We start from the raw sequence: 12959 nt of genomic DNA, 5'->3' as shown, positions 1-12959 counted from the left end.
GAACTCTTCGCTTGGAGCTTGCTGGGCTCATCAGGCTCAGGACCATAATGCCACAGTCCCTAGTTTTGACTCCCTAGGCCCAAGGAGAAGCAACCAGCAATTCATTTAGCACCAAAGTAAGGACTCTGGTAGAAATTTTGCTATATTGACCTTATCTAGGAGTGGTAAAAAATTCTTTCTGCTTCTTTAGAGGATTGAAGTACAACAATAGCAGAAGATACTGCCCTAGAAAGCATTCTGATAAGAGAAACAGTTTGATCTCTAAAGGAATGAACAATGAAGCTTCTGTTCAATTCACTCTGGAGGAAGAAAGAAATCATGACACACAGAAATGGGCACACTTGCAATTAGAGAAAGGACTATTTTCACTCAGTAAGAGAGAGAAAGGAGAGAGATAAACCTTCTAAAGACCCACTGTACCACATATCTGGGTTATATTCCCACACAAATGAGTAACTGATTACAGTAGGGCCCCACTCATGTGGCGGGTTACGTTCCAGACCCCCGTCTAAAAGCCAAACCCGCCGAAAAGCAGAACTCCTTCAATAAAATGCTGCCCGAAAAACGTGGAATAAGCGGAATACGCACCGTATGAGTGGGGCCTTACTCTAATTTTAGCCACTGTATTAGCGGAACGCCGAAAAGCGGGGCCCTACTGGTATTCAAAATTCCAGGCATATGAGTATGATGGCTATTTTTTTTTAATGAAAACAATTACTCCCAGTATTTGCTTGTGTGCATAAAACCCACTACAAAACCTGCTTAACTGGCTACAAACACTGTTTTAGAAGAATCCCAGGCTTGCCATTGCTGTCATGACATCCTGATGACTCACCCTTCAATAAATCTCTGTGGTGCTTCTGTTGGGTAAAGATTGGCAAATTCAAAATTTAAATATAACCCAGAATTCTGGATTTTAAACCTAGTTCCTGCCAGGAGTTAAGTAGCACTATGAAAAAAATCTGTTTCTAAACATAATGATAGACACGAAGGTTTCCAAAATATTTTGGTAATTTGAAGTTTGATTGGATTTTTCTGCTGCAGGAGAATTCAAACTTTGGAGGATTCACTGAATTCAGTATGGCTTTTACAAATCTTTGCAAAATCTGAGGCTTCTATATCAGGCTAAATGCAGCAGCAGCATGAACCACCAGCAACTACAAAATCATTGGTTTTGAAATACTGTAGCCCCAAAACTTTCCAAATGACGGCTGATCACAAAAATCAAGAGGTTTCTAAACATGATTGTATACATGTACCCTGTTGCTCCATTATACCAGTTCAGACTGCAGAAGCAATTTTAATTTCTGTGTTCTGTCTCATGTAAACTGTGAAAACAAAACAAACCAACCAGCTCCTTTCTTCACATTTCAAACTAGCATGTCAGGCAGAAGACTAGGCTAGAACACACTGTTTTTGTGGGTCTGGGGAGTTTTATTTAGCAGACAAGTTTCATGAATACAGAAACATTCTATCCTCACCTGTAACCTGAAGTGGTACAAATCTGGCAACAGATGCTCTAACGAAGCATGCACTTAAACAAATAAAACCCTCACTCACCCAACATCACATGAATCAGTGGATATGGCAACTCTTCAAGCATATTTAAATTAAAATATCAGCCCTTTTCATTGTTTATATGGACTACAGAATAGCTGGGGAGTTAACAAAATCTCAGAGGTGGTATTACTCAGTTGCTCACTCTGCATTATGGCATAAAAGATCCTTAGGTTCAATGTCTTGTTCTGTTTTCTGTTCAACATAAGGGCTCCAATTCAAACTAATGGTGACCATCACAAAACCACCTTGGAAATGGGCAGGGTCCAGTACTAATGGGCTTGTAGACTGGTGGCACTCATCAAGTCTACATGGCTCCCATGATGTGCACAACTGCAGTGGTTCTTTTCAAGCCATGCAAATGCATTAAATGAAACAGATACATGAAGCCTCCCCCCATCCACAGTGGAGCTGCTAGCTTGTACAAATGGAGCTTTGCACAAGTGATGCTGAGGTGCAAACCTGGAACCCTCTGCCGTGTACTCTTGAGGTGCTCATGTAAAAATTCTCTGTTTGTCTGAACCTGGGCCAAGGTCACAAAGAACACTGGCAAAGAGATGAAGTGCTACAACAGCCTGGGAAGGAGAAGGATCATAATTTGGCTTTGCCTGCATTTTAGCGTTTGTGACGATCCATGGCAATGTGGGCACATACCAGCGTACAGCTGATTTGACAGATATGCATTGATCTGCTCCCAGACTACAGCCTTCTAGTACTGTTTGCAAAGGAGGCAGAGCATTTGTATGCAAGGGCTTGGCTTCAGTGCTCAATGATACTGCATCTTATTATACCTTACAGTAGCACAATAACCCCACCTAACTCGGTGGATAATGTATTGCTTACCTTCCTATTTATAGCAACACCATCTTCACAATCCAGCACTGCACAATCCACAATCAACGTTGGTATTTTTTGTATCTTTCTCTCATCATCTGCAGGTACGTAGAGAACAGCTCTCCGGGGAATGTAGCTACAAGACTGTGTCAAGTGATAATCGAGCTTAGGAACAGCAACAGGCTGAAGAGAACCCCTCCTAGGAGAAGACAAGATTTCTGTTAATCTCTTCTTCTTCTTTTTCTTCTTCTATGTTTCCAAGAATTTTCACTATTACTGTGATTATTACTAACAATAATCACTTACTTTGTTACTTTGATAACATCTGCATGCTGCCACAACTCCAAGACTTAGGCTAGGGTGGGAAAAAGGTTGACCCCTAGTGATGTGAAGTAGATCAGCAAGGGTTTTTGAGTCCCAATTGTTTAACAATGGCAACAACAAAATGACTCCCCTCTCCCTTAAAATTATACTGTTGAAAGGAAGAATGCTGAATTGGAGAGCGGGACCCATAAGCCGAATTCTGTGTGAAAGGATTGTGAGAGTTCAGCTGAGTTCTGGTGCTCAAAACAAAGTCCTCAATTCAGAATTCTTGAATTCTAAGAGACTGTCATTTGCAACTAGCTTCAGGCAGTGGATCTTGGGGCTCTAGCAAAAAATAAAATACAGAGTTTTATGATTAAGAGGTATATACCGTAAATCTTTCTAAATAAATAAAGGAAATCCTTCAACACTGAAATCTGTTGTTACATTTATTTGGTACATACTTAAAATATGAATATAAACACATGCATCAAGTCCTTGAGTATATACTATGTGGTAAAACATTTGTATATTACACTGTAATGTGTGGTATGGACCACTGATTGAAAGATAGTGACTTGTCTAAATCTATTTGGCACACTTCACAACTGAAGGCCAAAATACACATTGCGAGAACAGACCCATGACTGCTATCCCAATGGGATTTATTTATTTCATTTATATCCCACCTCATGGTGACATAAAAACATGTCTCTCCCCCTCTCAATTTTATCTTCATAATAATCCTGTGAGGTAGGTTAGGCTGAGAGACAGTGACTAGCCCATGCTCACCCAATGAGCTTCATGGCCAAGCAGGGATTTGAACCCTGGCCTCTCAGGTCCCAGTTTGACACTCTAACCACAACAGCGCATTGCCTCTGCGGTAATGGTTTTTGGTTTTTTTGCTGAAATGCAGTGGGAAGGACTGTGAATTTGATTGCCGCAGGAGTGCTATGGCAGAGGGCTGCTTAATTCTTTCCCTGCAGGCCAGCTACTTTAAAACAATTGTAAAAAAAAACACCTTTTCCTTTTATTCCCCCCCTCCTTTCAGGTAGGAAATCAACGGGAGGCACAATCTTGAGCGCAAAAATGGTTCATAGGAAAAGGGTTAACCACCCCTTCCCCACCTGCACCACTGCTAAGATCAAATGTACAGCATCCAGAGGCTGCATTTCAGTTAAAAAAACCCCTAGAAGACCAATTGGGGTTTCCTCCAAAATATGCAATTTGTCCTTAAGCAGGGATTTTCCCACATCCAACCCTAAAAGGCTAATGGCTGCATTGCACTCGGAGGAACAGCAACACAAGGATCATTAGTAATATTTCAACACACTTCACTCAGATATAGCCACCAATTATTATACACACACACACACACACGCACAGAGAGAGAGAGAGAGAGAGAGAGAGAGATGGTTCTACTGAAGGCATTCTGTCCGTTTGTTGGCCTGTCTCCTAGCATGATAGGAGCTTAGCAAAACATGACACAAAATTAACACTTAAAATAGCACTGTATTATCTGACAGCCATCATTATACACTATTTTACTTTCTCTTTTTTAAAAAGATGAACTCATTGGGAATTGTAACAACAGAGGACTATAATAAATAAGGTTGAGCATGATAAAGGTAGGTGTTGATACAACTTTTTTTTTTTGAGTGACAGCAGCTAGGCTCCAATTCCACCCCTCGCCTGACAGCATTTTGTCTTCATTGTTTTTTTCCACAAGTTCCGTTAGTGCAGGTGAATTGTTGGCTTTTTCTAATAAAATCATTTTCTTAAAAGGTTCAGGCCTACAAAAGGCATATATTAAGCATTTGTGTATTATGCCTATTATTTAAATTTGAATTAAATGGATATCTATAGCTAAAACAAAAATGTAACAAAATTCTGCAAGAGAATGGTGAACACAATTTGCATACAGAGTTGGGTCTACCATTCCTGAAGCTGGGATACCATCACAGACTTGGTTCATATCCACCCCATGCATTTAAAAGCACATTGCTCCCCACAAAGAATCCTGGGAATGGTAGTTTGTTAAGGGTGCTAGGAACCATAGCTCTGGAGGGGTAAACCCAGGATTCTTTGGGGGAAGCCATGTGCTTCAATTGTATGGTGTGGATATGACCTTGGAGTGGCCTTGTAGGCTTCTTAGTCCAACCCCCTTCTTGATACAGGAAATGCAGAGCCAGAGTTGCATCCCAAACAGAGGACTCTCCAGCTTCTGCCTGAAGATTTTCAGTGAGGGAAAGCCCAGCAACCCCTAGGTAATTACTTCCATTGTTGAAGTATGTTTCTCCTAATGTCTCCACGGTAACATTTGGAGAAACCTGTGCAACACTTGTACCTTAGAAACCAGGAATCCTTTGGCTTGAGGGGGGGGTCTTGCTAATTTGAGACCCAGTGGGGTACAGTGGATAGAGTGTTAGACTTGAACTGGGGAAGCCTGTTATTCCTAAAAATCACTAATCAGCTATGCAGTTCTGTGGGTCACACATTTTCTATCACACTAACATACCTGTCACAGCACTAATGTGAGATAAAATGGAGGAACTTTCATGAAGTTTTACTACTCTTATCTTTGAAAAATGGAAAATGAAAAGTTTAATAATTCTCATAAAGTTGATGTCACCATGTCAGGGAAGAACCATAGCTCAGCAGAGCACACACTTTGCATACAGAAGGTTCCAAGTTCAATCCTTAGCCTCTCCAGGTAAGGCCCAGCCTTGGAGACCTGCTGCCAGCTCTGGGCAGACAACTCTGAGCTGGAGGGACCGATGGTCTGACTCACTATAAGGCATCTTCCTATGTGCATAAACAGAGAGCTAATTAAGGCAGAAACCATTTATACACTTACTTGGAAGTAAGCATCACTGAATACAAGGGAGATAACTTCCAGGAAGCATGCATAGGATTAGTCCCTAAACGTGACAGCTAACATTGTTCCCAACTCCAGCCATGTCTCAGTATCACCACTGCAGCAATTTGCCATCTTGAGATCTCCCTACAAAGCAGTAGGTGGCTCAAAAAGCCTCAGGTAGAATCACCAGACAAATAAAGGGGAATAGTTCTATTTCACCAACACCTCCCCACCCCACCCGTCTCTTCTCCTGAAGTTCCTCAGGATGATGGGTTGATATCACTAGTACACTGACTTGTCCTCCTCCATAACCAGAATTTTGAAGCTTTGGCAACTTCAAAATTCTGCAGTCCCATAGCACAAGTTCACTGCTTAGAAAAGCTGGATTCCGCAACTGCTGGGAATTAATCAAATTAAGCACATACTTGCTGGATTTGCACAATATTTTTCACTTCTGTTAAGTCATGTGCAAATAAAGTTGGTAAGGGCATGGAAGCCCTGGCCCTTGACCACAGGAAACCTTGTTCCATGCCCCCTTCCTCCTGCCCCCCGGCAGCTTTTCAGATTTCATCAAGAATTGGCAGTGATATGAAATTACAAAATGTCACCATTTCCATGCTAACTCCCATTAATGAAAAAGAAGAAAGTATTTTAATTGTTTGTAACAAGCTCCAATAAGTCTGGGGCACATACAACTGAGACAACTAAATAATCAGGTATTCAGAACTGCTTTTCAGCATTTTATTGATACAGCTGGGGAACAAGTCAATTTTTGTATACTAATAATCTCAGTTATCGGCCTAGCATTTTAATCATTTTGTTCTGATGGCTTGTTTCTCGCAGAATTAGCATCAACGAATGGCTAAAATATCTCGGATCATATATGTCTAATTGCAGTCAAAAACAGCTCTTGTCTGCATGTACATTTCAATTTACCTCTGGGGATAATGTTTGTTAATTGTATTTCTTTTATATGCTGGTGAGGAAAAAAAGCTGCTTACTCAAAAGGGGCTAAGTGTTCTCTTCTTTCCCTTTGTTCGCACAAGAAGCTAAAGTCACTTCAAGAGGCACTTAATCCCATCATCCATGGTTACAATTGCCTTACAGCGTCAGTCAAAAAGAATCTGAAGTAAATGCAGCTATATTGTGTAATTAAAAGAAATTCAGGTAGTTATTGCCAGGGGCACTTTCCAGGTCCAAATACATAAAATGGCACTGCGGGGATCCTAAATACTGTTATGTTTTAAATCTGGTCAACTACAATATCACACAGATCAAGAGAAGGAATATGCAAAAAAAAAGAGCCCCTGTCTCCTAGTGTGTATTGTAAAGCAAGAGAAAAGAGGAGGGACGTGTCTAACCTTTGAAATGCCAAGAACCTACACAAGTCTGTATGAAAGGGAAATAAAAATATCAAGAGAAAGAAAAGAAAGCTAGCATATTAAAGAAGACCTCATTCTCTGCAATTGTAACAAACGATGTAAAATACAAATTGGAACAATCTTTAATGCTTGCATTCAGGATATCTAAACTACATTTTTCTTTTCCCATTGCAAAAAAAATTCAGAGGAATTTGGACTGTGTTGTCTATTTGTCTGTAAAACAGCAATCCTTAAGAGAGATTTACTGGAAAGTTTAGTCTCACTAGTTTAAATAGCTAATTTAAAGGAAATGTGTGGTGATAATTAGTGAAACAACATGTTTGATATCCAGATGTTTCACAACAGTTGATTTAGGTATCTCCAAAAGGCGTAGATTTATCAACATTCTCTAAGTTGAAACAGAAACCAAAAACAAGCCAATCCATATCAAACACAAGCCTTACATATGGTTTTTCTGCTTTGTTCTTACACAAATAAGGGAACTGCCTTGATGTTTTTTTGAAAACAACGTAAGAGCCTCTTTCGCCACCTAAAAATGCCATTTAGACTGTTTCAGTGGAAGATTAGAAGAGGTTGGGTTCTGAGGGTTTCAGAGTTTTTAAAAAAGCAATAAGAAACCTTAGAAACGTGATTCAGTTCAGATGACCTTCACAACAAGAGCTGATTCCGATCACACTCGGCTGTGAATAGAGATTGAATCTGATAAAGCAGATGGGCACAAACAGGTTCAAGGCTACTGTAAGTGAAATCAGGACTAAGGACAGTGTCTCCATTTGAAACTACTCAGATTAAAATGACAACTGCAAAGCCTGAGAAGGTGCACCGTTTGGTGTGTGCAAAGCAGAATACTGAAAAGGGTAAGTAACGCTGTTTCACAAAAAAACCTAACCCCAATGATGACAAACCTTGGTCTCAAAGGAACAGATTGGAACAGGTCACACGACAGAGAAGTTGCCTGCCAGCAAACGAAACTGGTACAAAGAGAGAAAAAAGGGAGGCTTCCAAATGACCCCCTGCAATCAGCTGCTAAAATAGGTAGGCTGATATGCATCCTGTGCATTACGCATCAATGTTTACCTTGCTGTTGCTTTAAGGGTGCACAACAAGGGAAAGAGAGAACCAACACTGAAAAATTAATGCTAATCAAAGGCTTTATCTAAAAGTTTTCCTTATTGTTTTTGTGACACAATATCTTCAGTGCATTGACTTGGATCATAAGCTCACCGATTTCAAATGAAACCTAATTCCCAAGTAATTCCGCTTAGAACTGTAGTCTATTATTTTCTCTCTTGATATCACAATAAAATCAATTTAAAATTAATGTAAATGCAAACAAGGGGGAAAATCTTTTCAGGGAATGATGAGACTAACCACAACCCAAAAAGTAACTGCCAGAGGTCTAGAATAATTGATCTTAACCATAAAATGATAACGTATTATTATAGGTTAAATAGTTAACCAAGCCTACTCCTCCCACTGGCTCTAACCCCATGACCTTTTCTTTAACTCATCAAGTAAATCATTTCAATGATACTGACTCTGGTGTGCAAATATCAAGGGGTCCTCCGTATATAGTCATTTAAGGCAGAGAAGTGCACAATCCAGAAGTAGTGATATTTATTAAAATTGCTTTTATTTAGCAGTGTTGGAAGAAAACCTAACTCTCTCACACAGGAGACTGAGATCAGCAATTTGTTGAGAAACAGAGAAAAGGATCTGTAACACTTGGGAGCAAGTTCCCTGGGTTTCAACAGAACTTAAGTAAGGTTATTATCTAGGAAAGTAAGTTGAGATCAGTGATACTTACCTTCCAAGTACATACAGATCTCTCTTTGATTCATATTCATATAATCCTTGCATGGACTGATAGGATTCACATAGCCCTTGCATAGTTTGATATGAACAAAAATACTATTTAAACAGCACTTACTTAGGAGAAAGCCCCGTTGAATCCATTGGGACTTGCTTGAGTAGACATGCATAGCTGATTTGTAACAATCTCTCCTCCCCCTTAATTTTGTTAACATTTTCTCCATTTCATTAGCTGCTTTCATTAGCTAGTTTTATCAGAACAAAAACACATGGAAAAAACCTCATATTTGTATGGCCATGATACTACTCTGCTCAAGCATCTTCAAATTGTCGATGTTTTTCAAACATCAAATTGTAGATGTTTTCCAAAGATCCAGAGTGCAGGGAGCTGTTGTTTCAATTGTTCTCAAAGCTGGGATTCTATGCATGTTCTACATAGGAGAATGATTACATCTTTTCCCAGTCTATTCATAGTGTATAGAAAAATGCTTTGTGCACCTTGTTCACTTTCAGTTTAATTCTTGTCATGTTTATCTAATATTAGCGGACATGGCAAATTCTAGGACCTAGACCTATCTACCAATCTGTTATAAAGCTTGACATTAAAAATAAGGTCACAGACAGAAAGGTTTGTGCTGACGTGAGACTATGGCTTACATAGCCTAGGTAGAGTACACAATAATACTAGCACAGTGACTCTTACAAACAGAAGTCAGTCTGTTTTTCATTCATCATCTCAGTTCTGAAATACATTGCATTAGCTAAATCGATGTAGGTAAATTCTATTAATGGCTGCAAGCCAGGTTAGCTAAATACAACCTCCATATTCTGAGACAATGTGCCTTTGATAACCAGATGGTTGGAACAAGCTAGAGATGGCAATTGCCTCCATTTCCTGCTTGTGGATTTCCAAAGGCATCTGGCTGGATGCTATTGGAAAACAGAATACTGAACTAGATCAACCCTGGAGTGATCCAGCAAGGCATGTTTTGATAAACCTTTATAATAATAATAATAATAATTTAATTTGTGGGTCGCCTATCTGGCCAATGGCCACTCTAGGCGACGTACAATTTAACAATACATTACATCATAATAAAATACATCATAAAATACAATATAACAATAAAACAATAAAACAGTTCCAGTACAGAGTAGTAGGCTATTCGTCGTAAAAATTTAACCCTCCCCGTAAGTCCCAAAGGCCTGTCTGAAGAGCCAGGTCTTCAAAGCTTGGCGGAATACATTCAGGGAAGGGGCATGTCGAAGGTCATATGGGAGGGAGTTCCAGAGAGTGGGGGCCGCCACTGAAAATGCCCTCTCTCTTGTCCCTGCCAACCTAGCTGTTTTAGTTGGCGGGATTGAGAGAAGGTCCTGTGTGGCTGATCTTGTTGGGCGGCATGGTTGGTGGCGCTGGAGGCGCTCCATCAGATAAACTGGGCCGAGAACGTATAGAGATTTAAAGGTTAATACCAACACCTTGAATTGGGCCCGGAAAATAACTGGAAGCCAGTGTAGGTCGAACAACACTGGGGTGATGTGTTCCCGGCGGCGACAGTTTGTAAGTAGTCGAGCCGCAGCATTTATAGTAATGATGCTGCCATACTTCATAACATGAGTAATTAGAAGATATTTTCTAGAACTTTTGTGTTAGAAAGAAATCCCTTGACACTACTTAAATCTATTTAATAATCCTTCATACCCAAGAAGTGAACTAAGAAAAGTATTAAGCAATATCCTTACATATTTTAAAAACATTATTATATCTGTAATACAATGTGTCTTAAGTACAATGTAACAATTTGTTATCAAATCCCTAAGGCTGCTAAATTCTCAATTAGCCATCAAAAGAATCCTCCCCTTTTCTATCTATCCCAAGTGTCAGTCTTTCATTGTAATTAAATTTCAGGGCTTTTAATTATAGAAACGGAAAATCATACTCAAGTCATATTAACTAGAAAGGGATCATATGATATCCCATGAGTTTGCTACATATTTCACAATTCACTGACTCTTTAAATAACCCTTTTAATAATAATTACAGACATAATAAACAAGACAACTACTGCATGAGGCTTTTCAGAATTGAGCCTCAACAGTACCTTATGAAGATGGATATTCCGGATCATTTTATAAGACTACCAAAGTGGCACCCTACTCTGAAATATCTGCACTGCACTTAATGCCAAAGTGACAACAATAGTACAGTATTAAGAATGCACAGTTCTAATGATTTATTTGACACAGCAGCAAATCTCAAGGGTATGTAGCAAGGTTCTGAGAACACAAATGATCCTATCACTATACTGGTCCAAACAGTTTAACACACATTGTCTCAGTAAGTCTTACAAAACCATGGGAGGTAGGTCTGTATTATTATTTCCATTCAACAGCTCACAGCTGAGGCAAAGAAAGTAATGGCTTGCAAGTTGTAAATTTATGGATGAGTTGAGATTTGAACTAGGGCCCTTCTAGTTTATAATTCAGTTTCTTAGATAGTCAGTGGCAAAACTAGAACAGATCTCTTCAGACGTTTAACCATTTTGCAACATAAGTGCCTGTAACTATGTCTTGGGTTTGGTTGTAATTATCTGGAACTGAGCACAAACTCAAATGTGGGCGAGAACCAATATCATCTACAATAATAAAAATAAATATAGGCTTATTAAAACAATGAAATTCTCGATTAGGAGTTTAAAAATGCCTCTCCCTTTCTTCCAATCTGAAGAGTCATTTTCAAGAAAAGAATAAATACATATTGTTTAAAGACTAAAACTAACAGCTCTTAAGGCCAACTTGCTCTCGACAGCCATTTTGGTGTTACAAAGTGCATATGCCCTTATTATGCACACAGTGGGAGTATCTTATCTGTCTTTCACAGGTGCCATTAACTTATGTGGCTATGATTACTCTTATCCACATCCATTTGGGTGATAGTGCAACACAATAAAAATAATAATAAATAATAAATAAACTTTAATTTATAGGCCGCCTATCTAGCCAGTGGCCACTCTAGGCGGCGTACAATAAAACATGATAAAATACAATAAACAATATAGCCAGTACAGTACAATGTAAAAATTACAGTATTTAGTAGATTGTTCATATTACAGTTCTAGAACTAGTTCACCTTGGAAGTCTCAAAGGTCGTAAAGGCCTGATGGAAAAGCCAAGTTTTCAGGCCCCGGCGAAATATATCTAGGGAAGGGGCATGTCGAAGATCCATTGGAAGGGAGTTCCAAATCGTGGGGGCTGCCACAGAAAAAGCCCTCTCTCGAGTCCTCACCAACCTAGCCACTTTAGTCGGCGGAACCGAGAGAAGGCCCTGAGTGGCAGATCTTGTAGGGCGGCACACTTTAAAAACCAACTGAAACTTGCCCTAAATGTTAAAAACCAAAAGTTGTTCTGTTCCCAGCAGGTCCCGGTTTCCTGGATATTCTCTCCTCTTATTTGAAATATATATATGGGCAGAATTCCAACATCAGTATATTCTGGCGCCATATCTACGCTATTCCTTTGCCTTTTTTCTTCCTCACAAACAGTTCTACAAAGCCAACCTTCCTTTCCTCTACATGTTTCACAGTGACTGAGAGTGAAGGGGAAGGAGACAAGCCCATTGCATTGAAGACATGCCTAATTTGCTCATGAAAAGTGTTAAAAAGTAATCCAGCCTCTCCAGGGAGCAAAGGCATTTTAGGCACTCACTGTCATTAATTTAAAGTGCAAAGAGTAGGAATGGATAACAAATGAGGACACAAAAGACAGTAGGATGGAGAGTGGCTGAAGAAAAATACAATGTGATTTTTGTTTGTGGCTACACATCCACAATACTTGCCGCCCAATGTCTTTCTAAATCTCTAACATTACAAGCTGGAGGTAAGCCCCATGATTTCAACAGGATTTACTACTGACCAATATTCAGAGTCCAAAAATGATGCCTCTAGTTCAGCTCACCCAAGGGTGGGTGCTTTCAACTTATGTTTATCAAACAGCACCCAGACTTTTGACACAGAGGCAACTTACAAAAGCAGTTTCTGATAAGACTTAGATGAATGCAATTCAAAAGGAAGGAAAGGACAAATATTTCACTGGGCCTGCCAAAGCTCTTGGCTGTGCTTAAAGCACAGAAACATAGGAAGCTGTGTTAAACCAGGTCAGACTATTTGTCAACCGAGCCCAACAGTGTCTACTCTGTTTTTTTTTTTTTTTTA

At 39.5% G+C, this 12959-nt stretch overlaps 1 protein-coding gene across 2 annotated transcripts in view; it reads right to left on the bottom strand.

The window, feature by feature from the left end:
* The window catches only part of CLYBL (citramalyl-CoA lyase), a 270160-nt gene that overhangs the window by 122470 nt on the left and 134731 nt on the right, over positions 1-12959 (bottom strand). For both annotated transcript variants that reach the window (XM_061626587.1, XM_061626589.1), the window contains exon 2: positions 2401-2590. In XM_061626587.1, the coding sequence (XP_061482571.1) occupies positions 2401-2590 (190 nt within the window). The remainder of the gene's footprint in view (positions 1-2400; positions 2591-12959) is intronic.

Source organism: Rhineura floridana, chromosome 5, assembly GCF_030035675.1.
Source record: "Rhineura floridana isolate rRhiFlo1 chromosome 5, rRhiFlo1.hap2, whole genome shotgun sequence".
Lineage (NCBI taxonomy): Eukaryota > Metazoa > Chordata > Lepidosauria > Squamata > Rhineuridae > Rhineura > Rhineura floridana.
The sequence above is the reverse complement of the archived record's forward strand: the minus strand, read 5'-3'. Positions and strand labels throughout refer to the sequence as shown.